Genomic DNA, 26,959 nt, shown 5'->3' on the forward strand with positions numbered 1-26,959 from the left:
TTCGCACCAGGATCTAAATGTTTTTACAATCATGACTTTATTTAACCTGACAACTTGGAGAGTTATTATCCCCACATTTTAGATAAAAATACTGAGGCTCAGAGAGGGACACTTAAGTTACCATACTTAAGCAGCTAATAAGTGATGCCTACTGAACCCTAATTGGACAGGGCTTAGTCTGTTTTATATCATATAGGCCTCTGCCTCATCCTTGTCTCCATAATACAGCGGAATGATTGACAGGGCTTTGGTGCTGTCCACTCCTTCAGTAGGTAGCTGTGCTCTCAGTCTACCAGACCCCGGATGTGTAGTGGCATGTGAACACACTAGGTCCATCCACCAGGGGCTCTTTCACTGTTTCTTTTTTCCCCACGCATTTTGCTTTTCTTTCTTTTTAAAATATTTATTTGGCTGTGCTGGGTCTTCGTTGCAGCAGACAGGATCTAGTTCCCTGACCAGGACTGGACCTGGGTCCCCGGCATTGGGAGCGCAGAGTCTTAGCCACTGGGCCACCAGGGAAGTCTCAGCACATATTTTGCTTTCAGCTTAATTTGGGGTGGGTTTAAGAGAGGAGGAGATTGCATGGGCTAGGAGAGTCATCTCCTATGGCTTGGAGGGAAGCTCTTGACCAGGAATCCTAGACCCCATCCCACTCATCTTTCCTCCGGTTGCATTGTATCTCAGTTTGCCAGTCTGTCGAAAGAGTGTTGAAGCACAACAGTCTTCCAGAAGTGGGAGGGGGCGGGAGCAGACGGGAGAGGGAGAATATTGTTGTTCAGTTGCTAAGTTGTGTCCGACTCTTTGCAACCCCGTGGACTGCAGCACGCCAGGGAGAATATTATGTGTGTGTATTTTTGGCAGATGCAGTGATGGGGAGAAACTAACCGGGCCATCTGAAGGGGCCACTCAGGCTGACTTCAGTGTTTCCAGATTCCCTGCATGCTGGCTAAAGTGCTGGACCAAGGGCTTGTGATGTTTTTGAGCCTTGACAAACCTTCGTCTGTTTAGTTGGGTGGTCTGTCTATCTGACATAGTCGCCGAGACTGAGTGTTTACCACCACCTCACTCCCCATTTGGGAAGTCCCAATATGGGGACTTCGAGGGTGGTTATGGCTAAAAAATCAGTTTGGCCTGGATTGTACAGAGAAGGACAGCAGTGGGTAAAGGCATTTGGGAACCAGCCCAGGAAGCCAAAAAAAATACTGCGTTTGGCCAAACTCACAGGGAGGGAACATCTGTTCTTCTAGATGCTGCAGCAAGCTAGCTTTTCAGAGGGGAAATAGGTAAGACAAACATGGACAGAGCCTGAAGGACGGCTGGGGCTGGAGTGGGCCAAGTGCCCTGCGAGTGGAGAAGCCAGAGAGAGATTTGAGTCTGAGTCCAGAAGCCAGGCTCGACCTTCGAGCCCTTCCCTGTGACCCCTCACTCAGAGACGTAGCAGTGAGGCCCAGAGAAGGCAGGCGACTCGCTCAGAATCCCTTCCCAGTTGGTGGCAAAGTTGGGATCAGAGCAGATTCCCTGCCTCCCTCCCAGGTGACCTTATCCTGTTGCTCCGATATGCGTTCATCTTCCTGGGGATGATGGGGCCAGGGTGCAGAGCTTCTGCATCTGGTGGGCCAGCCCAGAGGGGCAGGGAGGCTATAGGCAGCCATGAATGCAGCTCTCTGGGGACCATAGGCTGACGGAGTCTCTTTCTCCTCTCCCTTGCCAGGTACACCAAACCGCTCACCTTCGCTGACTGCATTAGTGACGAGCTGCCGCTGGGATGGGAAGAGGCGTACGACCCACAGGTCGGGGATTACTTCATAGACCACAACACCAGTAAGTCCCCCTCCACCCATCCCTCTACCTCCTGGCCAGCCCCCACGTCTGGAAGAACTACCAGCAGGGGCTTGTGAAGCCAGATTGTGTTTCGTTTCACACAGAGTTGGATAGAGATGTCAGTGTAGATATAGATAGATAATGTATGCTCATATATAAATAACAGTTTAGAAGAGTTTTAAATAGAATCTAGAACTCTGTGTCTCACAACCCATCTCCCCAATTTTACAGAAGTAACCGCTGCTAGCCATTTCTTGTGTATCTCTCCAGAAACTTCCCAGTCATGTGTGCATACATATATATATATATATTTTTTTTTTTAACATATATTGATTTCCACAGGGCTCCCCTGGTGGCTCAGATGGTAAATAATCTGCCTGTAATGAAGGAAACCTGGGTTTGGTCTCTGGGTTGGGAAGATCCCCTGGAGAAGGGGATGACTACCCACTCTAGTGTTCTTGCCTGGAGAATTCCATAGACAGAGGAGCCTGGCAGGCTACAGTCCATGGGGTCATAAAGAATCAAACATGACTGAGCAACTGACACTTTCACTTTCATTGATTTCTATGCACCATACGTAAAATAGATGGCCAGTGGGAATTTGCCATATGACTCAGGAAGCTCAAAACGGTGCTCTGTGACAACCTAGAGGGCAGGGATGGTGGGAGGGAGGTTCATGCATGCACATTTTTTTCATAGAAGGTAGATGTGTCTGTGTCGTCCCCAGATTATTTTTTAGCAGCCACTGCCCCTAAAGCAAGTCCCCAGCAGCATAGAGCATGCGTCTATAATGGATGGTCTGAGTGATGTATGTATGTATCTCCAGCCCATCACACCAGTCAGCCCACTTTCATTTTGTATCTGTGGTCCAGATATCCCGATCCAGAATGAAGATTCCTAGTGTCTTTGTCTCTGGGACTTTGATGGAAGTATAGGTTGAGAAGGGGAGAAGCATATTGTCTGACAGGTGGAAGAACCCAGGTTGAGGTCTTCCAGGCAGGGAGAGTTGATGCGTTCTTGGGCCTCATCCACTGTGCACCTTCTTGGCCAGGACTATTCTTGTCCTTGGGAATTTGCTGCCCTATTTGTTCATGTATAATAGAGGAAAGAGGATTTTTCTGTCTTGATCTCAGCCTTCTGAACTGTGGGATTCCTCTTGTCCTTTCAGGCAAGAGGAGAATGGAATGCAGTGGCACATGTCCGAAGGTTGAGATTAGGGTGCTGAATCCTAGTAGCCCTTGTTTCCTGAGCATGCGCTCTGTGCCATGTCCTGGACAAGGCACTTGATTAGGCATCATCTCATGCAATCCTCGCAACACCCCCATGGGATGCTAGGATGATTGTGTGTGTGTGCGCAGTCATGTCCAACTCTTTGTGACCCCATGGACTATAGCCTGCCAGAAGGGAAAGAGCTGGTTCTTCCACTGGTGCGTCTGTGTGTGCGTGCGAAGACTCTTCAGTTGTACCCAACTCTTTGAGACCCTGCCAGGCTCCTCTGTCCATGGGATTTTCCAGGCAAGAGTACTGGAGTGGGATGCCATTTCCTACTCTAGGGGCTCTTCCCTACCCAGGGATTGAACCTGAGTCTCCTGCATTGGAGGCAGATTCTTTACCATTGGCGCCACCTGGGAAGCACTAGGATGATTAAGTCTGTCTTATGAATGGAACTTAGAGATAGAAATTGACTGCGCAACTCTCATAGTCAAAGCATGGCAGGGCTGGGATTTGAACTCATCCTGGGAGTGGAATTGGGCTTCTCCATCCACTTCCTCTTCTGGGTTTCTGTGGCACCTGGTCAAATCTCTGCTGTGCCCCTCACCATTCTGTAGTATAACCATTTACCTGTCAGGGCAGGTTCCCCAGACTTTTTGCCTGGCAAGGCACATAGTAGGTGTGTACTTGACCTTTGCTACGTAGAAAAGGTTATATGTGCATGAATGCATGGCTAAATAAATGGATGAGTGAGCAGACTTGGCACCAAAGCAGAGGAGCGTTTCTGAGAGAGAGCTAATGGCACTGATTGCATTGTTGGGGGTAGCAAAGGTTTTTATTAGCACTCATGATTGCATATTCGGTAATGAGAAGTAAATGTGCCTAATTGAGTGTGTATGGGGAAGGAGGCTAATGCTTGGAGGACTGCATGGTATACTGGGTTAAACACTGATGTACAGGAACCTTCACTAGTCCTTTCCTGTCTCTAACTGCTGAGTGAATCCCCCTCATTGAAATCTGATGGCAGGAGTGGGATTTTCTGGTGCTTCTGGGAGTCGTTGAAGAGATGGAAAGCGTGTCATGCAATGGTAGAGTGTATTCTTGAGGGGATGGCAGCAGAAATGGGGGTGTGTATAGGAAGGTGAGTAAATGAAAACCACAAAAGGAAGAATTCTCTCTGGTAGTTTTGCCAGCAGTCATGCTGCAGGGTTTCCTTTGGCTGGAAGGTGCTCTCATTGGATGGAGGGTACCACTTCTAGAGGACGGAGCCAGTGATACAAATGGTGGTATGCACAAGGCCCACTCATTCAGAGCTGTGGACTCAGACCAATCCTCTGTGAGTGACTGCAGTTACGGTTTTGTCTTGTTTAATGATTTTATTTGTTTATTTTGGGCTGTGCTGGGTCTTCATTGCTGCAGGGGCTCCTCTCTAGTTGTGGTGAACAGGCTTCTCATTGAGGTGGCTTCTCTTGTTGCGGAGCACAGACTCTAGCATACAGGCTTCAGTAGCTGCACACAGCTCCTGGGCTCCAGAGCACAAGCTCGATAGCTATGGCATATGGGCTTAGTTGCCCCGTGGCATGTGGGATCTTCCTGGACCAGGAATCAAGCCTGTGTCCCCTGCACTGGCAGGCAGGTTCTTTACCACTGAACCACCAGGGAAAGCCCCTGAGGTTACTGTTATAGAGTTATAGACATGATAGACTTAAACAACAAATTAAATCCACCATCAAGCGTTCATTCATTCAGCAAATATTTATCGACCTCCTACAACGTTCTAGGCACTGTACTGGGAGCATGGGGTACATGAGAGTGCAAGATGGCAATGATCCGATCCTTGCCTTCATAGAGCTTTCATTTTGGCAGAAGCAGCAGAAGATAAACAAAATAAGTAAGCCAATTGTGTAGTGTATTTTTAAATTCTCAGGGTTATGAGAAAAGGGAGAAGCCGAGCGTGGGGCTGAGGTGTGGTGTGTGTGTTTGTGGGTGGCACGGGAGGGACAGTGTTGAGAAAATGCTCTCTGAGCTAAGACTTGAAGGAGGTGGGGGGAGTGTTTCAAGTAGAGAGAGTTGATCGAGCGAGAATGCCAATGTGTGATCACATTTTGCTTCTCAAGGCATGACAGGGAGGCAGGTGTGCATTTAGCAGAATTTGTGAGGAAGTGGGGAGGAGGGCATCAGGCCAGGTGGTAGCAGGGCCTGGATGGGGCAGTGATCCACCTGAAGGGCTCAAGCTTTTATTCCACGTGATGGGAGCCATTGAAGATCCCCTAGAGGAGGAAATGGCAACCCATTCCAGTATCTTTACCTGGAGAATCCCATGGACAGAGGAGCCTAGAGGGCTACAGTCCATAGGGTCACCAAGAGTCAGACATGACTGAAGTGACTTAGCATGGAGAATTTTAAACAGACGCATGCTGTGATCTGTTTTATGTCTTGAAAAGGGTCATTCTGGCTGCTTTGCTGAGAGTAGACAATGGAACAAGGACAGACATAGGGAAACTTGTGAAAGAATGTCGCAGTAGTCCGGGTGACAAAGGACAGTGGCCCGGACCAAGGCTCTAGTGGTGGAGGTGGTGAGAAGTGGCCTGAGGCTGGAGGAAGCCAACAAGGCTTCCCGATAGATTACATGTGGGGTGTGGAAGAAAAGGAATGAAGGAGCCTCTCTCAGCAGGTGACAGGATGGAGTTGCCATCCATTGGATGGAGAAAGCTGCAAGAGGAGTGATGTGTTTAGGAAGGAAGAACAAGGGTTTGCTGCAATGGGTCACATCTTCCATGCCTGTTATCCATCTGAGAGGAGATGTTGGTCAGTTTAATGTAAGAATCAGGTGTTTGGAAAAGAGAACTGGGCTGAAGGTTGGCATTTGGGAGCTGTTGGCATAAAGAGAGTACTCATTTATTTATTAAATATTTATTTGTTAATTTGTGGGCATTTATTTCTCAAATTTACATAATGATTGTAGCTTCATGTTCTTGCATTGATTGTATTTATCATGATTAGATGGTTTTAATCAGTGATCAAATTGTGTTTTCTGTTTTCTCTTCACCCTATGTCATGAATATTTGAGAGATGCTACACAGTCTTCATATTTGCCATTTTTAATGTATCAAACAGATGCATCAATACATTATGACACATAAAATGAGTGTAGCATAATACCCCTTTCAACTGACCTTTTGGGTTCTTTCCATTTGTTTGTTATAAAAAATAACACTGGAGGGAGAGTCTTTAAGCATATTGCTTTATTCTTCTGTGATTCTTTCCTGGAGTCACACTCCAAATGTAATCGCCAACTGAAAAGTTGTGGACACTTGTGAGACTTCTGGTAGCTCTTCCTAGTTTGATAATATTTCTAAAAGATCGAGTCAATCTGTATTACTACAAGCAATGAGAGTACTGTTTTCCTCATGCCTTGATCAGTATATGACTAATTTCACTTCTTTACTTTTGATACATTCATCACAGGTTTAAACTGTTACTTCATTGTGTTTCATTTGCATTCCTTTGCAGAGCAACAAGGTTGGAATTTCTCCAGATGTTCAGCTGTTTTTAAGACAATTGTAATTCAAGCCCTTGGAGAATTCAGTAGTGTTAGTCACATGGGTGCTTGTGTGGTGCATGTAGAAAGCAGGCGTGTGGTGGGGTGAGGAGTATGTGAAGCCCGTGAACTGTGAGCTGTATGGAGAGGGGGCGGTGTATTTGTAGGTAGAGGTTTGGGGCCTGGGGGAGGAAGGAGGACTGGGTCTCAATGATGGTTGTATTCAATCAATTAAACATTTGTTGGAAGTAGCCACCTTTTGGGGAGAGAGCGAATGAAGGGGAAGGGAATGAAGGGATGATTTTGTATGGAGCTGATTTTGTGACATGCTGAATGATTCAGCTATGTCCATGTTTAATAAAAACAAGAACTGAAAAATAGTTGACCAAGGACTTCCCTGGTGGTCCAGTGGTTGGGAATCTGCCCTGCAGAGCAGGGGACACGAGTTCGATCTCTGGTGGGGGAACTAGGATCCCACATGCCGTGGAGCAGCTAAGCCCACGTGCCACACTGAGCTCTCAAGCCAGAGTTATTAGAGAGTCTGTGCCGACAGCGAAAGATCCCACATGATGTAGCCAAGAGCTGACACAGCTAGATAAATAAACAAGGAAATAAATAGTCGACCAAGGGGGTCTCTAAGAACCTGCCCTGGTGTAAAGTTATCTATTCTGGTGAGATGGAAGTTAAGGAAGGAGAGTGAGCATAGCAGGGGCTGGGCGTGGGAGGATGTCCTCTGAGTGTGATTAGTTCAGGACAAACAGGCCATTTTCACACCTTGTTTTCTTTCCCAGAAAAAGGGAGGAGGAGAGCTTGAAGAATAGCTATTCACAGATAATTCAAACACTGGCCTCAGTGAATAGTGTTGGCTTTACTCTCACTGTTGTTTGTTTACTTTACCTGGGTGCAAGTGCTCTACAGCTTCCAGGGAAGCAGTGAGGCGGGGCCCCTTACTCTCTTTAAAAATCAGAAAAGTAGATTCAGAGAGGCTAAGCAACCTGCCCATTGTAACACAGTGACCACTGGCAGGCGTGAGAACGTGGCCCTGCTACCTCTGTGATCATTCTCCCTGTCTCTTCTTTCTTTCACTGGAAATGCTCACTGGGGCCTATTCAGGAGGACTGAGAGTGAAAGGACCTGTGCGAGGAGGCTCTAACTCAATTCCCCAGGAGCCAGACACAGGACATAAGTGAATGACGCAGATAGATTGTGGACCCATGGTGGCCAAATCTTCTGAATGTTCAAGAAAAACCAGAGATCAAGATTGTAATGTATAAATCTCCTTGTTAATCTAGAAAAGTGTTATGATGAACCTATTTGCAGGACAGAAAGAGGCAAAGGTGTAGATTTGTGGACGCAGTAGGGGAAGGAGAGCTCGGGATGAATTGAGAGAGTGGCATTGACGTGTGTACACTACCGTGTGTAGAATAGACAGCTAGTGTGAAGCGGCTGAATAGCGCAGGGAGCTCAGCTCAGTGCTCTGTGATGACCTGGAGTGTGGGGGTGGGGGTTGACAGGAGGCTCAAGAGGGAGGGGTTATATGTATACATATACCTGATCCGAAAAGAGTTGGACACAACTGAGCAACTAACGCTGAAAACCTGATTCACTTCGTTGTACAGCAGAGGCTAACACGATATTATAAAACGATTATGTTCCAATTTTAAAAAATTAAACATGAATTTTAAAAAATCTCCTTATTTTTATATGCCAGTAATCAATTCAAAATTACTAAAGTTCTTTGGGCTAAGCAAAACTTACCTGCAAGCTGAATTTACCATATGGCTGTGATTATATAATTTCTGGTGTGTCAGTCGTCCCATACCCCACCTTCCAGCTGGGAAATGACTGAGGAGTTGGCAGTCGATGGGCATTGATTCTTTGACATTAACATTGCTTTGACCTTTTCCATATCTGCTTAGCTGCCAGCTACCCTTTTAAAAACATTTTTTTTTTGTCCTACTTTTTTCTAAATTATCACTGTGTATTTTTATTGGATACATAATTTAAAAAATAAAAAAGAATGAAGAAAAAGCATCCTACCAACAAGACATATCTACTGTTGATAATTTGCTGTTTCCTCGTAATCTGTTTGAGAATGTACATATGTATTTTGATAAATACAAAACTATGCAATTTTGCACCCAGTTGTTATTATTGTTTAGTTGCTAAATTATCTCCAATTCTGTTGAGACCTCAGTACTTACACCCATTTTTTTTTCATTGTAAGCACCTTTCTGGTTTTTTTTTTTTTCCCCAAAGACATTATTTTTAATGGCTGTTTTAGTGTATTGTGTAAATATAGCATACGTATTTGAGCAGGAATTTCTTGTGTGACCTTGAGCAAGTCTCTTAACCTCTTTATGTCTCAGTTTTCTCTTTTGTTTAACCAGAGTAATAAAAGAATTTTCTCTATAGAGTTAATGTGAGGATTAGAGGAGTAAATAGATACAAAGTAAATGAAATAGTGCTTGGCATAGAGTAAACATTAAATAAGTGCTTGTTTATGATGAAGATGATTTTGTACAAATGCATCTTGGCCTGAATTTATTACTTTTTGTAATAAATTACTGTGGGAGGATTTATTGGATGAAGGGTATTAACATTTTAAGTCTCTTGATTTTCGTTGTCAGATAGCCCTTTAGGAAGGCTGTTCTAATTTACATACTGTGTGGACACAGTACGTCTATACATCTTTTGAAATATCAGTTATTTTATTTCCCTTTACTATTTACCAAAATGAATGACTTTAACCCTCTGTAATATTGTTGAACCTCTCTGTCTTACATTAGCATTCGTATCTGTTCATTCTGGCTATTCTCTGAGTAACTGCAGGTTTGGAAATTGATCCTGGTTTTTTGTGTATGTTTGTTTGCTTAATCCAAATGAAGACTCTCTGCTATTCAAAAGGCAAGTTTAACCCATTTACATTTATTGTGATTTTATATTTATTATACTTTTTGTTCTCTGGTAGATTCTATAGGCCACCAACTCAACAGACATTTTTGAGGTGCTAATCTAGGATCTCTGGGGTCTGTTCCAGAAACCACTCAGATTGAGGATCCTCGGGTTCAATGGCGGCGGGAGCAGGAGCACATGCTGAAGGATTACCTGGTGGTGGCCCAGGAGGCCCTGAGTGCACAAAAGGAAATCTACCAGGTTAAGCAGCAGCGCTTGGAGCTTGCACAGCAGGAGTATCAGCAGCTGCACGCCGTCTGGGAGCACAAGCTTGGCTCCCAGGTCAGCTGTGAGTACCTCCCACCACCAGTACCCCCACCAGCATGACCTCAAGGAAGAGGAAACGGCCACACTGAGTCCTGCATGTGTTGCCTCTTGATGCTTCTCAGATCTACCTGGGTTCTTTCCTCTCCACTCCTTGTACAGACCACCACCGTTTTCCTGCTCCTGCTTGTGCTTTGCTATGATTCATCTGCCATTTTCATTCCATTTCCTTTCATTCATTTTTCATCTCAGAATGCCAGTTGACTTACCTATCTCCTTATTTGAAGCCCTTTAGTGGCTGGGGGAAGCAGGGGTAGTTTTTGGTTAATGTACAGAGTTTCAGTTTGGAAAGATGAAGATGTTTTGGAGGTGGGTGGTGTTGATGGCTGCACAACAGTGTAAATGTATATAAGGCCTCTGAAATGTATAGTTTGAAATGGTTAAAGTGGTAAATTTTATGTTACGTGTATTTTTTCGCATCACTCTTTCCATGGCTTACACAGACCCATGTGATCAGACTCCTGCCAGCCACTCCCACCTCCACTGATGCTCCCAGTCACTAGGATCTAGATATGCTAAGCACACCCATTCTGCTCCCTAGCCTGCCCTGCACCTTTCTACCTCAGAGCTTCTGTCCTTGCTGCTCCCCTGCCTAGAAAAATTTTCTATTGATCCATTTGCACAGCTGGCTCCTTCTCACCCTTCCAGTCATCTCCTCTGAGAGGCTTGCCTCTGACAACTCCATCCTCAGATGCCCTTCCCCAGCATTAGCCTCTGTAATGGCTGTTTATTTTGTTCATAGCACTATCACAGTACATCTGCTTATACATCTGTTGGTATTTCCTAGTGGAGGAAATTTCCTGTTTCCCTTGTTCACCCTCATATCTGCAGGAGGAGAACAGGCACCCCAGTCCCTCATTCTCAGTGTAGGGAAATGCCAGATCCATAGCTCTCAAAGAGCCCACTGACCTTTTCTGATGTTTTGGGGTTTGGGGGTTTTTTTTTGGTCTTCTGCCACTATTTTTAATAGCTAATCCTTTTCTATGTTTACTGAGTGCTTACTAAATGCTCACCTACAGTCTGAATATGTTATTTCAGTTAATTCTCATAACAGTTCTGTGGGGGAGCACAATTAATATCTTCCTGTAACAGATGAAAAATCTGCAGATTAGAGAAGACTAATAGCATACCCAGGGTCTTACAGCTGGTAAGAAGTGATAAGTTACAAACACAATTCTCTCCCCTAACATCTGCAGTTTGGGCCAAGAGGCCAGCATTAAGCCATGGTTTCCGGGTTTTCATGCCTTGGCTGGGTAATCAAACACTCCCCCTGTGTGAAGCCCCCACTTTGAGAAATTTGGTCTGGGACGAGGACAGTGAGTAGGTTACTCTATGTCCCAACCCTGCCCTTTTCCTTGGCAACTCAGGGAAAAATTCAGAATCTCAGATTATAGAAAAGAACTGCATTATACTCATTAGCTGTTTCTAGGTCAAATAATGTCCTAGAGACCATCATGAGGGTTTTAGCACTTAATCTGTCTTAATCAGCTGGGACTGCCATAACAAATTACCACAGACCAGGTGGCTTTAACCACAGACACTTATTTTCCCACAGTTGTGGCAGCTGGAATCCTGGGCTCAGGGTGTCAGCACAGCTGGGTTCTGGTGGGACCTCTTCCCACCTTCTCACTGTGTCTTCACATGGCAGAGAGAAGAGAAAACAACAAGCTCTGTGCTGTCTCTTATAAGACCACTAATCCTATCACGAGGGCCCCATCCCTTTAACCTCATCTAACCTTAATTACCTCCCAAAGGCCCCCTTCTCCAAATACTATTACAATAGGGGTTAGGACTTCAATATATGAATTTCCGGGGAACACAATTCAGTCCATGGCATTATTTTTACCAGAACCCTGGAGGGAGATGTTAATATCCCTAGTGAAATTCAGATTCAAAGAGACTTTTTTTTTTCTTTCTGAAGTCTGAAATAGTGACAAATGTATAGAAAAACAAACCTTCCTATTTTGGAGGTCAGGATGTATACAGGGACCCCAAGTATCACACCCTGAATAACTTACTAACTTTGGGGGGTAACATGTATTTTTATATTGAAGAGCTGCAGCCACCGCCATCTTACACAGGGGTTAAATTAGCATCACCAATAATGAGACAAACTGACATTGTATACTTTCTGTTGTGATGCAATAAAAAAACATCACTGAGGATTCTTGACAAAAAATGTTTACTCTCAATCGATTCATGAAGAAACAACCAGACAAATCCATACTGCACAGTATCCTACAAGATAATTACCCTACACACTTTCAAAAAATAGTGCTGTGAGAAAAAAGCAGAAAGAGGGGCAATGTTGCAGATTACAAAATGAAAAAAGTCTAGGGAGGCATAAGTGCAATGAAGTGTTTGCACCTTGGCTAGACCATGGATGGAGGGGAAAGCAGCCATAAAGATATTCTCAGGCAATTGGAAGATTTTCTTAGGTATAATAATGCCTTTGTAACTGTGTAGAAGAATGTCCTGTTCCTAAGACATTCATGTGACATCATGTCTGCAACTTAATTCCAAAAAAATCCGGGGTGGTGAGGGGGGTGGGCGTGGGGATGGTAAATGAAAAAACTATGATGTCAGTCTAAGTGAGGTCAATGACTCATTGATGGTTTTGGATATGGGATGGGTTTTTCCCAATAATCATTTATTGAGGGCTTTTATGATCCAGGCAGGCATCCTACAGAGAGACGAATAAGAGTGAAGGGGGGGATAGACAGAACAGATGTGGGGAAATGCTAAAAGTTGGTAGATCTAGGTGAAGGATCTATCAATATTCATCACATTATGCTTTCAAATTTCCAGTAGATACAAAGGTTTCAAAATAAAAATTTAGGGTGGGGAAAAGAGCCAAGTGGCAGCAGTGACACATTCTTAGTGGGAGCTGTCCTGTGTGTTGTGGATATTTAACAGCATTCCTGATCTCTGCCTATAGCATCTCCCACCCAGGGTTGTGATAACCAAAAATGAGTGCAGACACTGCCCCAGGGTGGGCTAAATTGCCCCCATCCAGAAACCACTGGTCTAGGTAAATCACTTAGCACAATTCCCTTAGAACGTATTAAAAGCTCAATAAATATTCTCTTGATAAGAAATACATTACATAATCTTTTGAGAATGTGGACTCCGTAGCTGGACTGCTGGGGTCTGGCCCAGGATATGCAACTTCCTAGCTGTTCAACTTTGTACAAGTGATGCTGCTTCTCTCTGCATGAAGTTTTTCATCTGTAAAATTGACAGGGACTTCCCTGTGGTTAAGACTCTGTGCTTCCAATGCAGAGGGCAGGAGTTTGATCCCTGGTTGGGGAACTAAGATCCCACATGCTGTGTGGTGTGGCCAAAAATAAGTATAAAACTGACATAATAATAGTGTTGCCTTCCACAAGTGTGTTTGCACTTGGAATACTAGTTATCACATTCTTAAGCTCACAATAGATAATATCAATATTTATTTGATATTATCAATTCATTGGCATTGAAATGACCAAGATTTTTAACCAATCCCTGGAACCAGTAAGAATAGAAGTGAAGTGAAGTGAAGTCGCTCAGTCGTGTCCGACTCTTTGCGACACCATAGACTGCAGCCTGCCAGGCTCCTCTGTCCATGGGATTTTCCAGGCAATAGTACTGGAGTGGATTGACATTTCCTTCTCAAGGGGATCTTCCCAACCCAGGGCTCAAACCCGGGTCTCCCACATTGTAGACAGAGGCTTTACCGTCTGAGCCGCCAGGGAAGTCCAGTAAGAAGACAATTCCTTATAGAAAGTAATTGAGGCAGTCCTATCATATGACTTATATGACTTAAGAGCTACTACTGAGTGCTCCATCAGGTTCAAAGACACCATCATTTTGAGTGTTAAAGAAGAAATCAATAGATAGCTAGTGGGAAGCTGCTGTATAGCATGGGGAGCTCAGCTCTGTGACCTGTGATGACCTAGAGGGGTGGGATATGGGGGTGGGAGGGAGGCTCAAGAGGGAGGAGATATATGTATGTTATAGCTGATTCACGTTGTTGTACAGCAGAAATGAACACAACATTGTAAAGCAATTATCCTCCAATTAAAAATGTTTAAAAAAGAGAATCATCTCAGATCACTAGTTCTAAGGTACAGATCAGCAAGGGATGGGGGGGTGTCCCTCAGCCCAAGCATCCTAGTGAAACAGGCATGACCCAAGGCTCCTCATGACTTTCGTAGGGTTTGACAAGCCAAGTTTGCCTTCCAAGTCAAACTCTCTGGCAAGTTGATAGACCGGTGAGGTCACATGCCTCCCTCTAACTCAGATGGCCTGTCAGAGCTTGTGAGAGTTTTGCCACCTGGCCTTGACTGCTGTAGGGCTTGGCTACAGGTGGGGCTCTGCCTTGGGGATGGAGGCTTTGTTGTCATCACTGGTACAGTTTCCCACCCCGTGGGGAATGAGAGAGAATTCTCATTTAACATGCATCTATTGAATTTCTGCAGGACGATATGCTGGCCACTGTACATATGTTGTTTCAAATAACCGTGCTACACACACACAATCTTACAAGATACTGTTGTTCCCATTTTACAGATGAGAAAACTGAGGCCCGGAGAGAGAAAGTATCTTCCGCAAAGTCACGCTGTTAAAAAGTGGCAGAACTAGTTTTTATACCCATAAGCATCTGACTTCAAAACCAATTCTCTTAATTTAACCCAAGTCAGCCAGTCAAATTCTAAGGTTTGAGGGCTGCACTGGGGTTCTTCCATCCTCTGAAAGATGAGAGCTCAGGACAGCTGGGTTCTTTGGGACCTCACCATGCTCCTTCCTCCTCCAGGCCTTGGTTTCCCATTTGGAAAATCAGTCATTGGGTGCCTTGCTGCTAAAAATGCCAGTTGAACCACCTACGTGCTTTCACTCATTCCTGAAACTAAGAAAATATCAGATAAGAGATTTTTAAGGCATATATGCACAAGGACAGGGAGACTTGGAGGAAAAGGCAGCAATAAAATGTGGAGACTTAAAGGTGGAAGGACAGATAGCAACCTACCCGATAGACCAGAGAAAAGAGGAATTGGGCTGACAGTGAGAAAAAACAGGCCTCTGGTCTACCTGGAGCACGTGCAAAAGCATCAGGAATTGGAGGCAGTGGCTGTCTCTGTGGAATGGGAATGAAGTTAGGAGGCCCTCAAAGAAGACCAGAGGAAAGTTGTTTCTGAGACACAGACCACGAGATCTCTTCCCCAAATCAGCAAGACCCAGGCCAGTGCCCATCTCCAACCTGATGGAAAATTGGAGGTTTATTTTTAGGAGAGAGTAAAACAGAGTCTCTGGACCACAGGATACCAGGCAAATTCAAAACTGAGGTGCACCATACTGAAAACATGGTATTCAAGTGAACATGAACTTTAGGATTGAGACCGCAGCCGGCATGTACCACTTGACCCCCAGAAGAGTACCTGGCTATTGCCTGCCAGGCTGGACAGTAGAAGAATCTGGGGAATCTAAGTCTCTTCTTTTCAGAGAAAAGGGATATAAACAGAAAAGGTGAGATTTCCCTAGTGGCCCAGTGGCTCAAAAGCTACCTGCCAATGCAGAGGACGTGGGTTCGATCCCTGGTCCGGGAAGATCCCGCGTGGCGGGGAGCAGCTAAACCCGTGCGCCACGACTAGAGAAGCCCGCGAGCCCTAGAGTTTGTGTTCCACAGCAGGAGAAGCCACCGCAGTGAACAGCCCGAGCACCACAACTAGGGAGTAGCCCCCTGCTTGCCACAACCAGAGAGCGGCCCAACAGCCACAAAGACCCAGCACAGCCAAAAGTAAGTAAATCAACAACATTAAAAATAAAGAGAAAAGTTGTAAAAACACTGACAGCGAGGATTCTTGGATGAAAGAGTCCAGATAAATCCTATATGCCACACAACCCACAGTGAATCATGTAACCCATCTCCAACAATCCCTGCTCCAGCCAGCTTTTTGGGTCCCTGGTTTAAGTGTGAGCTGATGGCTGAGTTTCTGGACATCTATGGAAAGCCTCTTACATGAACAGTAGAGAGGAAACAAACACCTGGCAGAGGGGAGGCCTTGTAGGAAATGGAGAGAGTGCGTGGGGAAGAAAACATGGAGAAAAGCTCACAACCTTGAAAGTAAAACAGGATGCTACATTTTATAAATAGGAGCGTTCAGAGAGCACAGAAGAGCCTTTGGAAATTGAACTACGAGAGTAGAAATGAAAAATCCACAGGAAGCCTGGAAGATAAAACTGAGGAAGTTTTCTAAAAAGCAGAACAAAAATACAATGAGATGGAAAAATAGCATCAGGCCAAGAACTCTATCCGAGTAATGAAAGCTCCAGATAGAGCAGAAGAAACAGAGGGAGAGAAGCATCAGTGACATAATTTAGAAAAATTTCCCAGAACTGATAGAGGAGATTGAAAGCGCTCAGTGAGCACCCAACACAGAGGATAAAAGTTAACTCACACCAAAGACATATCATTGTGCCACTTCAAACACTGGGAACGATTCGAGATTCTAAAAGCTTTCAGAGAGGAAAAACTAGGTCACACAAAAATGATCAGGACTCAGAATAGCTCCTGGCTTCTCAGTAGTAGTAACACTGGAAATCTGAAAGACAATGGAGCAATGCCTTCAAACATTTAAGGAAAATAACTTCTGCCCCAGAATTCTATATCCAGCAAAACTACCCTTTAATCATGGATGTTGTCGCTGTTGTTCAGTTGCGAAGTCATGTCTGACTCTACACGCACGTTTTCCAGAAGTGTTATTTCCTTCATGCTTCCTTTCTCAGGAAGTTCCTGGAAGTGATATTCTACCAAAATGAGGAGGTAATCACAGGGGGGAAGACATGGAATTTAGGAAGGAGGAGAGAGGGAGGCAGTGGAGGTGGCGGGGGTGGGGGGGGGGGGTGTGTCCCAGGATGCCAGCCAAGCAGGGAGAATAGAGACACACACCCAGCGAGACAGAGCCCAAGAAAGGAACTCAGGGAGAGGAGACTTAGATAACTGGCCGAGTGTGAGGTTGCTCAGTGATAAATTTGGGGAAAGTAAGCACACCTGCTGGGAGGGATTGGGGGCAGGAGGAGAAGGGGACAACAGAGGATGAGATGGCTGGATGGCATCACCGACTCGATGGACATGAGTCTGAGTGAACTCCGGGAGTTGGTGATGGACAGGGAGGCCTGGCGTGCTGCGATTCATGGGGTCGCAAAGAGTCAGACACGACTGAGCAACTGAACTGAACTGATGCACACCTAAAAATGATAATTATTAACTTTAAGAAAAACAACCCCAAAAATGTGCTGGAAAGAAAAAGTAAGCAAAGTTGGCTACATGCCTGGGCCCTGAATAGTATTTACAGAGTAAGAGTAATACAAACGCTGAAGGTGTCTCTGGCCAGAGTTATCTGTAAGGAAGATGAGGAGCTGAGAGGGGGTGCCCTGTGTGGGGTAGGGGTTGGGAAAGGGAGTGAGTTTAACACTCCATCCTCCAGAGAGAAATGAATACATGATGCCTAAAACAGAAAAAAAAAAAAAAATTGAGAAACAGTGATGCTTGCATATTATCAGACACACAGGGTTGGATGCCCAGGAAACTGGCTGAACCTGCTGAAATGATTCCTTTTTTGCTAGTGAGATAAGCGGATTGGGGAATGCTCTTTTTTTTATAGCAAATCTGGAATGTATAAAATATGTAGCATTTTATATAGACTGTTAGAGTATTCATACATAACTTGAATAAAAACTAAAAATTAAAAACTAGAAAAAGATGTGATCTTAAAGGCAATCTCTACAGTCCTGTTTGAATATGAGATTCTTTTGTTGTGAGTAACTGAGGGGACCCGGACATAGAAAGAAAGCTTATGACTTGTTTCTTGATTGGAGTGCTGGTCACTTGAGTGTGTTTCTTTTTTGAAAGTCCACCAAGCTGCACACATATGATGTGTGCGCTTTTCCATTGCTATATGTACTTTTTTACTTCAACAAAAAGATAGCTTAAAAAATAACAAGCCACATCCTATTTCTGCAGCTTTGGACAGAAACAGTACATGTCACAGTGATTCTCGAGGGTGATAATTCCAGCCCCTGGTGGCCCCTTGGCAGAGTCTTATCCTTCTCAGGTTCTCCCTTGAGGATTTCTGAGTGTTCCCTTGGAAGAACTCCTGCCTACCACAATCTGCCCTGGCAGCACTGGTTCCCACAGCCACCCTCTGTTGTTAGGGTCAGGACTGGCTGTGTTTCATGGGCTCTCCCAGGCTGCTACCACACTCCCCTTAATACTTCCCCCGGTGAAGGCCAAGCCCAGCAGCTTGGGTAAACAGGCCGGTTGCAGGATCGGGTGCTCACAGAACAGGCACACTTCTTTTTCGGTGTATCTTGTTTCCTCACTGATGATGCTCATCTTTACACCATGTTTTTACTCACCATCAGTGGGTAACAAAGATTGTCAATGACCTTAAAATTTTGTCGGAAAGTGACTATCTGGGCAATTGCCTAAGTCAGTGTTTCCAGCTTTGTATCCAACCAGGTCTGTCCCTTCCAACTCCCAATTCCAGCGGAGTTAAAGGAGTTAGAGCACAGGAAGTGAAAGCGTCAAACTGGAAACAAAACATGTATTCCTGTTCCATGCTCACAACAAGGGCTGTGAGGTCCTTCCTATCCAGGTGTTCCTGCCACTCATCTCTTCTGAGAAAGTCCAGGCTCAGTCACCGTCATCCTCATCATCACCATCGTTCCAAACTCAGCAGAGGTGAAATGCTGCCCATGGTGCAGGACATCTTGTCAGTTTCTACGCAGAACAGTTTTATTTCCCAGACTTCCCAGTGTTTCATCTTAACTTTCCTAAAGCCTAATCAGAGGTTTCCCCGGTGGTGGAGTGGTAAAGAATCCACCTGCCGATGCAGGAGAGGCAAGAGGTGTGGTTTTGTTCCCTGGGTCGGGAAGATCCCCTGGACAATGAAATGGCAACCTACTCCAGTGTTCTTGCCTGAGAAATCCCACAGACAGAGGCATCTGGTGGACTTCAGTCCATGGGGTCACGAAGAGTTGGATGCAACTGATCACACACTGCACAAGCATAATCAAAAGGTCCCCCTGGTGGTTCAGATAGTAAAGAATCTGCCACAGGTTCAATCCCTGGGTCTGGAAAGATCCCCTGGAGAAGGGAATGGCAACCCACTCCAATATTCTTGCCTAGGAAATCCCGTAGACAGAGGAGCCTGGCAGGCTACAGTCAGTGGGGTCACAAAAGAGCAGGACACGATTTAGCAACTAAACAACAGCAGTAAATCAAAAGATCCACTCCAGTATTTAAACCAGGTCCAAAGAGCAGAGCAGCAGCCCCTTCATGACTGTTCCTTCTACCTCCACACACTGAAAATTGCCTGCAATCTCCAAATAAGCCTCTTTAGCCTCAGAAGAATCCAGGTCCCAGCAAGTGACGTTAAACAGAAAGGGGAGGTGATGAAATTGCTCAGACCATAAGATTAAGGACTCAGGAGAAACGCTTCTCTGGCCTTTTCCTGAACAGTGTCTGTCCCTTTCCTGAACAGTGGGGTTGTGTTTAAAGACACCACGAGTCGTACACAGGGCCCATTTTCCTCTTCAGATCAGCAGGTAGGAAACTCAGAGCCAGGTCTGTGGCAGCAGCGGGTCAGAAATGGGACCTCACGCCACTGGCTTCCTCACTCTCGCTGTTCGTTTATTTCATTTTCCTTCCTTTTAGATGGATCACTCTGTGTCCTTTTTTGTAAGCCTTAAAATCCTTTATCAAGACACAAAGAAATTCTATTTTTAAAATGCACTAAGATTACAGCTGCAGGCATACCTCGTTTTATTGCACTTCACAGAGATTGTGGATTTTACAAATTGAAGGTTTGCGGCAACCTGGCGTTGTCAGATGATGGTTAGCTTTCTTTAGCAATAAAGTATTTTTTTTATTAAAGTATGTACATTTTTTAAGGCATAATGCTATTGCACATTTCAAAGATTGCAACAGTGTAAACATAGCTTTTATAGGCACTGGGAAACAAAAAAATTCTTGTGACTCACTTTATTGTGATAAACCATTTCTTTCGATAATCCCTTTATTATGGGAGTCTGGAACCAAACCCAAAATATCTCTGAGGTATACCTGTGCATGATAGAACTGTAGGTAAACACTGAAAGGTAACTTGAAGAGAAGATAATTGTATTAGGATGATAGGGTTACAGGTAATTTATTTTCCTTTTCAAATGTACATTAATATTATAAAGTACATGAAATGATATTTTTAGTAACTTCTGATTAGAAAATTATGTTTGTGTTAGAAATTGTAGAAAAGATAGAAAAATACAAAGATGAAAATTAATTTTATTCAGCATCCATATCTCTAAGTGTAAATATTATCTTTCTTGTCTCCTTCCACATATGTGTGTGTGTGTGTGTGTTACCTCTGTGTATTTTCAAACTTATTCTTTCTTTGTAGTTTTTCGTAAATTACTATTTTTTATTTAACTGTAAGTTTTGGGCATCTCCTGAATATTTAGTATCCTTTTACATCATTTATTTGTTTGCTTGTTTTTTGCCATGCACATAGCATGCAGAATCTTCGTTCCTCCACCAGAGACCAAACCTGCACCCCTGCAATGGAAGTGCAGAATGTTCACCAAGTGGACCACCAAGGAAGTCCCTACACCATCGTTTTAAATCACTTATGTTGTACAGTCCTCACTTTATATGTATACCCTATTTATTTAACAAATTCCCCTTTGTTGGGCATTTAGGTTGTTCACTAATAGCCATTCCTTTCTGGGTTTATCTAGATGGCCAAGTAAGCCAACTTGACCAAAATATGTTTCATCTACAGAATTCCTTTTTCTCTTTTTGCAGTGGTCTCTGGTTCGTCATCCAGCTCTAAGTATGACCCTGAGATTCTAAAAGCTGAAATTGCCACAGCAAAATCCCGGGTAGGTCTTCTCTGCTTATGCTATTGATGGGGGTCCCTGAGGCAGCTCTTGGCTACTAGCCTACCCACAAGAGCAGAGTAGATGCTTCCACCAGGCAGTGGCAGCTGGTGCTGACCAACGAGACCCTACATAACAACAGCAGGAGCTGTAGTAGCCCTCGTTTTACTAATAGCAGTGTTGATAGCAGCTACCCTTTCGCAGGCCATCACTCTAACCAGGCGTAGTGCTAAATGCTTCATGAGTAATACCTCATGCCCTTGCGATAACCCTGTGAAATAGCCACTGTCACTATCTGCATTTTAAAGATGAGCCAACAGAGGCTTGGCGGGATTAAGTAACTTGCTCAAGGTCGCAGTGGACTCAGGCTTCCCCCAAATTTCTTCATGGAAGGTGCTCTCTTCCTAAGCACTGTGTGCTCTGCGTTGTCGTATTTAATTACCTCCTGCTTACCTTAGGGGACAGATAGTTTTATTCCCCCTTTACTGATGTGGAGACTGACTGAAGACCAGCACTTAAATGACCTGCTCAAGGTGAAGTCAGTGCTGTGAACATGGGTTTACTACAAAGTCAGATGCCCGTGAGAGAATGTGAAAGGGGAGAAGTGGCTGGAGGCAGCAGGGGCTGTGTAGCCTAGAAGGGTCTGTCTTGTCTAAAGGGTAGTGGGATTTTAGCTCTGTGCTCTTGTGCCCATGCTGGAACGTGGGCTCTGCATTGGCACATCTTCAAGTATTTTCATAAAAGAACTGTGTATCTAGGCCTAGTATACGAAATAGTTCAATATTTAATTATTAGCAACTCATTTTTTAATTTTTTAATTTATTTTTGGCTGTGCTGGTCTGCGTGGGCTTTCCTGTAGTTGCAGCGAATGGGGCTACACTTTAGTGGTGGTACACGGGCTACTCAGTTGTGGGGCTGCTCTTGTTGCAGAGCATGAGCTCTAGGGCAAACGGGCTTCGGTTACCGCGGCACGTGGGCTCAGGAGCTGTACTTCCCAGGCTCTAGAGTGCAGGCTCCATAGCTGTGGTATACGGGCTTAGTCGTTCCCTGTGTCTCCTGGCTTTGGCAGGTGGATACTTTACCAAAGTAAAGCAAGCCAAAGCATTTCTGCAGACTGAAGCTGGCTCCCCTGCCAGGGCATGCATATAAAGTTACTACGTTGCCTCTCGGCTCCCTGCACTACACTAGCGAATCCAGTACCTGCTTTAAGTAATGCCCAGCCCAGGAAATTGCCATTATCTTCATCCGTCAGAAACAGGAAGGGGAGGCTCACAGAGGCAATGGCATGGCTTGAGAGAAGCCAGCCAGGCGTGAGAGAAGCCAGCCAGCTAGTCAGAGGGAAGGCCAGACTCTAGCCCAGGTCAGCCAGGTCCTGTCGACTTCCTGTTTCCGCAGAGCAAGGGCTGGCTGAGAATGACCTACAGGACCACCAGACTGGGAGGCCGACCCCAGCAACATCAGTGAGGGGTGCCCAGGGGATGTTGACCTGAGTCATTAGGCAGGGCCAGTTGGGGGCTCTGGGGTCATGTCAGCCTCTGACCCTCTGTGTGGTCTTCTGCCATCCAGGTTAACAAGCTGAAGAGAGAGATGGCTCACCTCCAGCAGGAGCTGCAGTTCAAAGAGCGTGGCTTTCAGACGCTGAAGAAGTAAGTCTGCCTGGTGGTACAGGCTATGGGGACCCCCCTCAGCTGTGCTCTCCTCCCATCCTCTCTGTCCCCCTCTCCTTCATCCTCTTTCCACCCTCCTTGAAGCGAGGCTTTCTAATCGTTCAGTTCCAGTTCTATTCTACTGAAGACCATTCCCCAAGGTTGAGGTTTAGGACGAGAAAAGGGGACTCATTTCCGATTCAGGTTCTCATGGTCCTCTGAATTCCAGAAGTCATTAAAGTCTGTTCCATTCAGTTGAGTTTTGCCAGCCACAGAAATGTCTATGCACCTGACTCCTCCCCTCCTGTAGATGGGGGAGAATCTGATACGCACACGGACAAAACCAGCTCTTTCCATGGCCCCTCAAAGTGAACAATGACCCTGGCTTGTACGCTCCCAGAAGAAACAAGGATCCCTTCCACAACAAATGGGTTTCTAGAAGAATGGGCTCCATGCGTGGCTGAAGAGATTTCCAGAACTTTGACCAAATGTAGTTTTCACTTCTAGAAGCTGACTTGCAGCCACGAACATGCAGTTCTCTTGTTTCCTTAGAGAAGATGTGCTCCTTGTCACTTTTATGATTATACTAACGGGGATTTATTGAGCAGGTAGTCCTTGCCAGGGAGCCCTTCCAGTGTTTCTATCTGGGTGACCCTCATGACAACTCTGTAAGGAATGTGCTGTTAGCTGATTCCATTGAATAGATGGGAAACTAAAGCCCCTAGTCCATGTTCCTGAGCGTTAGCTTATTGTTGTTATTAAACCACTCATATCACTGAGACTGTGGCTTGAGTCATGTTCAGTATGTGTGATGAGCTCATGGGACAGTCATTACAGTGCCTCATAGCCCTCCTGGAAGCTCCAAAGAGGACGGTCAGTAGATGTCTCTGTTCTAAGGGCTATCTGCTTAGATTCCCAGTGAGGTCACCTGTACACAGACAGCATCTTCTCTAGACACTACCGTCTCACTCTCCTTGACTGTACCTTCTCTTCATTCTCCAGACCTCAAACCGCTCTCACTACTCTCAGCCACAGCCCCAAGCCTTTGGGTTTATCTCCAAGCCCTATGAATCGAGGGGAGTTGTTCAGTTCAGTTCAGTCACTCAGTCGTGTCTGATTCTGCAACCCCATGGACTGCAGCACGCCAGGCTTCCCTGTCCATCACCAACTCCCTGTCCATCACCAGCTCCCAGAGTTTACTCAGACTCATGGCCTGTCAGTGATGCCATCCAACCATCTCATTCTCTGTTGTCCCCTTCTCCTCCCACCTTCAATCTTTCTCAGCATCAGGGTATTTTCAAATGAGTCAGTTCTTCACATCAGGTAGGTGGCCAAAGTATTGGAGTTTCAGCTTCAACATCAGTCCTTCCAATGAACACTCAGGATTGATCTCCTTTAGGATGGACTGGTTGGATCTCCTTGCAGTCCAAGGGACTCTCAAGAGTCCTCTCCAACACCACAGATCAAAAGCATCAATTCTTTGGCGCTCAGCTTGCTTTATAGTCCAGCTCTCGAGGGGAGTTGACCACAGGGGCTGGTGGGTTCCTATTCACATACCCCCACTCCCCAGACCCCTGTTGTCCAGATGAGCCACCAGGATATAAGGCAACATGGCTGTGTGTTATAGACTGCATAGAGTGCCTTTTTGTGTTATGTGTATGGCTTTGTGTTTATATAGATATATACTGTTTAGCTGTGTATCTATACATATGCCAGTCCTGCCTCTCAAGCCAGTTTCTAGTCTCATCAGGACAAGAGGCTGCACTTTATGCTTTTTGGTAGTCTCCAGTGGTGCCAAGGGCAGCCAGGGGCAGTAATGTGAGTTCAGAAAATTCCTGTAAAGCAAATAGCCTCATGAGTCTTCCAAGGCAGTGGAGCAGGTTCTGAGCACATAGTTTAAGGGAGCACATACTCACTCTCAGAGCAGGGGTCCTCCCCCTTCTTTCCCTTCTTCGCCTCCCCCCTTCCTCCAATGCCTGCCTCGCCATGGTCCCCACCCCCACCCCCACCCCACCCCCGCTCCCCCAACTCCTAGGTGCTCTGGAGCTTCTGGTTAAAACACTTCCCATTATTCTCTGAGCCACTACAAACCTGTTTTACCACTTTGTCACCCTGTAGCAGCATTGATCATTCTTGTTGCTTGGTAAGCTGAGGCTGAAACCCCAAAGACAAGGCTCCTTTTCTCCCCCTCCCTAGCCTGCCCACCCCCACCCCTTTGATATCAGGCCCAGATAAGGCCTCTCAGGGCTCCTGGGCCGGAAGCCACCCCCATGTTCCCTGTGGAGGAAGGTTTCTGCTCTAATGCGCACCTTGGCAGACAGCGTTAGGAATGTCGCTGCCAGGGGTGGATGGCCTGGGTTCACATCTTAGTTCCCAGGGAACATGAAAAAGTGTTTTGCTTCATCCCCTTGAGCTTCTGTTTCTTTATCTGAAAAACAGGATATTGTAAATATTGAATTGGAAAATCCACATCAAGCGTGTGACCGTACCTGGCACGTAGGGAAAATCTGGTGAGCTGAAGGGGGTGGTGACCTCTAGATAGTTGGCTGTTTGGACTTGGAAGGAACTCACATGAACTGTGCCTTCGCCCTGGGCACCAGTCACCTCCTTCCATTGTCTCTACTCAAGCAAATTTTATGCTGCTTCCCTTTATAGGCCAGGGTACTTGATGGGGCTGTAAATAGACCCGAGCTCAAGAGTGTTGGAGCTAGACCTGGGACTCTTGGGTTTTGAAACTCATGTCCTTATACCTGCCTTCCTGGCATCATCCCAGATAAACCCCCCCAGACCCTGAAAACATCAGGCCCCTTTCCCTCTCCCAAGGGACTGCATTCAGTGCCCACTGGGGAACTGTCCAATCACTTCTTAGCGTCCTCTCTTTGTGGAACCTGGAGGAAGCTAAAACTCATTTGGTTCATGGTCAGCAAGGGGCTTCCCAGGGGGCACTAGTGGTAAAGAACCCGCCAATGCAGGAGGCATAAGGGACACGGATTCAGTCCCTGGGTCAGGAAGATCCCCTGGAGGAGGGCATGGCAACCCACTCCAGGATTCTCACCTGCAGAATCCCATGGCCAGAGGAGCCTGGTGGGCTACAGTTCATGGTGTCACAGCATCAGACACGACTGAAGTGACTTAGCACACACACATGGTCAGCAAACCCAATTTTAAAAAGAAAAAAAGATTGCTGAGGATGGAAGCAGACCTCTCAGAAAAGACTAAAATGAAAAATCAGGACCAAAGCCAGGGATTTGGCCCCGTCAGCTGCCTTGAGCCCTTGTAAATAAGGAAGACTAGGTATACCATCCCTGGGGGCGGTGGGCAAGACAGCATCTCTCTGCTGGTCCCCAGAGCCACCCTGCCCAGTGAGAATTGGCTGGACAAGACCCAGAGGAGCTGGCTACTACCAGAGCCTTTGCCCTGCTTCTCTGTGGCTGCCGGGTGTGACTGTCTCAAGTGCTTAGAGAAAAGACAGCCGTGTAATTTGGAAATCCTAAAACACACGCGTCCTGCTCCCCACCCCTCCCAGCACATACACACCCTCTCCTTCCCACCAACCACGCAACTTTTCTTTCCTTAAAAAAAAAGAATTCATTCACTGAGTACATAATGGTAACCCTTTGTTCTGCTCCCCCCACTCCCCAGTCCCTGAGAGTCCGAGTTCCTCTCTGGAGCCAAATTCCAGAGCCTGGGTTGCTAAGGCCCCTGAGAGCAGTCAGGTAGAAGCCATGTGAGGCACCCAGGGCCCTGAAGACAGACCACTTCTGTCTCTTCCTGCTGAGGATTCAAAGCCACCCTCATCTGGTTGGCAGGGGACAGCTGGGCACAGCCCCTTGCCCAGAGCCCCCAGCCCCTGGCCAGGTTCAGACAATACAACATCTCCTCTGACCCCCTTTCCATTTGGGACAGGGCCACCTCCGGCCCCAGGACATTCAGCTCTAGGGGGAGCCTTCTCTCCACCAAGCATGTTGGTCAGGCCTCTGCTGGGAAAGCTCCCTGTAGGCGAAGTTTTCAAACTCGATCTGAGACCAGTCTTAGACGGCCTGGCAGGCTCACCCAGGCCCAAGTCCTCGAAAGGCATAGACAGGCTATTTTTAGCAGGGAGACATAACTGGGGCTTTGTCTTCCTCCGAGGAGGAGGCTGCAGGGATGGGGCCGTGAGACAAGTCTCCTTACCCCTCCCCGCTTGCAGACAAGGAGGCCAGGGTGAGAACCTGTGATTCCCCACTCAGGTTATTTTTAGCCCAGGACACTTCGGCCTCCAGAAGGCCAGAAAAGCATGCCTCGGAGTGGTTTCTCATCCTGAAATAATGGGTTTGTGGTGTTCCCTCAGACTACAAAACTTCCTTTTCTTCACTGGGCACTGAAACCTCCTCCCTGGCTTTTGATGAAAGTGTGAAGCAGTTAAAATTTCTCTCTGTGCTCTCTCTGAGCCTTGTCCACAGCACAGCTCTCCTTCTCCAAGAGGGCTGGGCCCACCACCAATAGGATTCGTTTGACCTTCAGAAAATGGCCTCGTGCCTCTTCACCTCCATCTTCCTCC

At 46.0% G+C, this 26,959-nt stretch overlaps 1 protein-coding gene across 1 annotated transcript in view; it reads left to right on the forward strand.

The window, feature by feature from the left end:
- The window catches only part of WWC1 (WW and C2 domain containing 1), a 154,533-nt gene that overhangs the window by 74,308 nt on the left and 53,266 nt on the right, over positions 1–26,959 (forward strand). The window contains exons 2-5 of the mRNA XM_052643593.1: positions 1,712–1,821; positions 9,615–9,818; positions 20,700–20,776; positions 22,340–22,419. Of these exons, the coding sequence (XP_052499553.1) occupies positions 1,712–1,821; positions 9,615–9,818; positions 20,700–20,776; positions 22,340–22,419 (471 nt within the window). The remainder of the gene's footprint in view (positions 1–1,711; positions 1,822–9,614; positions 9,819–20,699; positions 20,777–22,339; positions 22,420–26,959) is intronic.

The sequence above is a fragment of the Budorcas taxicolor genome, chromosome 7 (assembly GCF_023091745.1).
Source record: "Budorcas taxicolor isolate Tak-1 chromosome 7, Takin1.1, whole genome shotgun sequence".
NCBI classification, from domain to species: Eukaryota; Metazoa; Chordata; class Mammalia; order Artiodactyla; family Bovidae; genus Budorcas; species Budorcas taxicolor.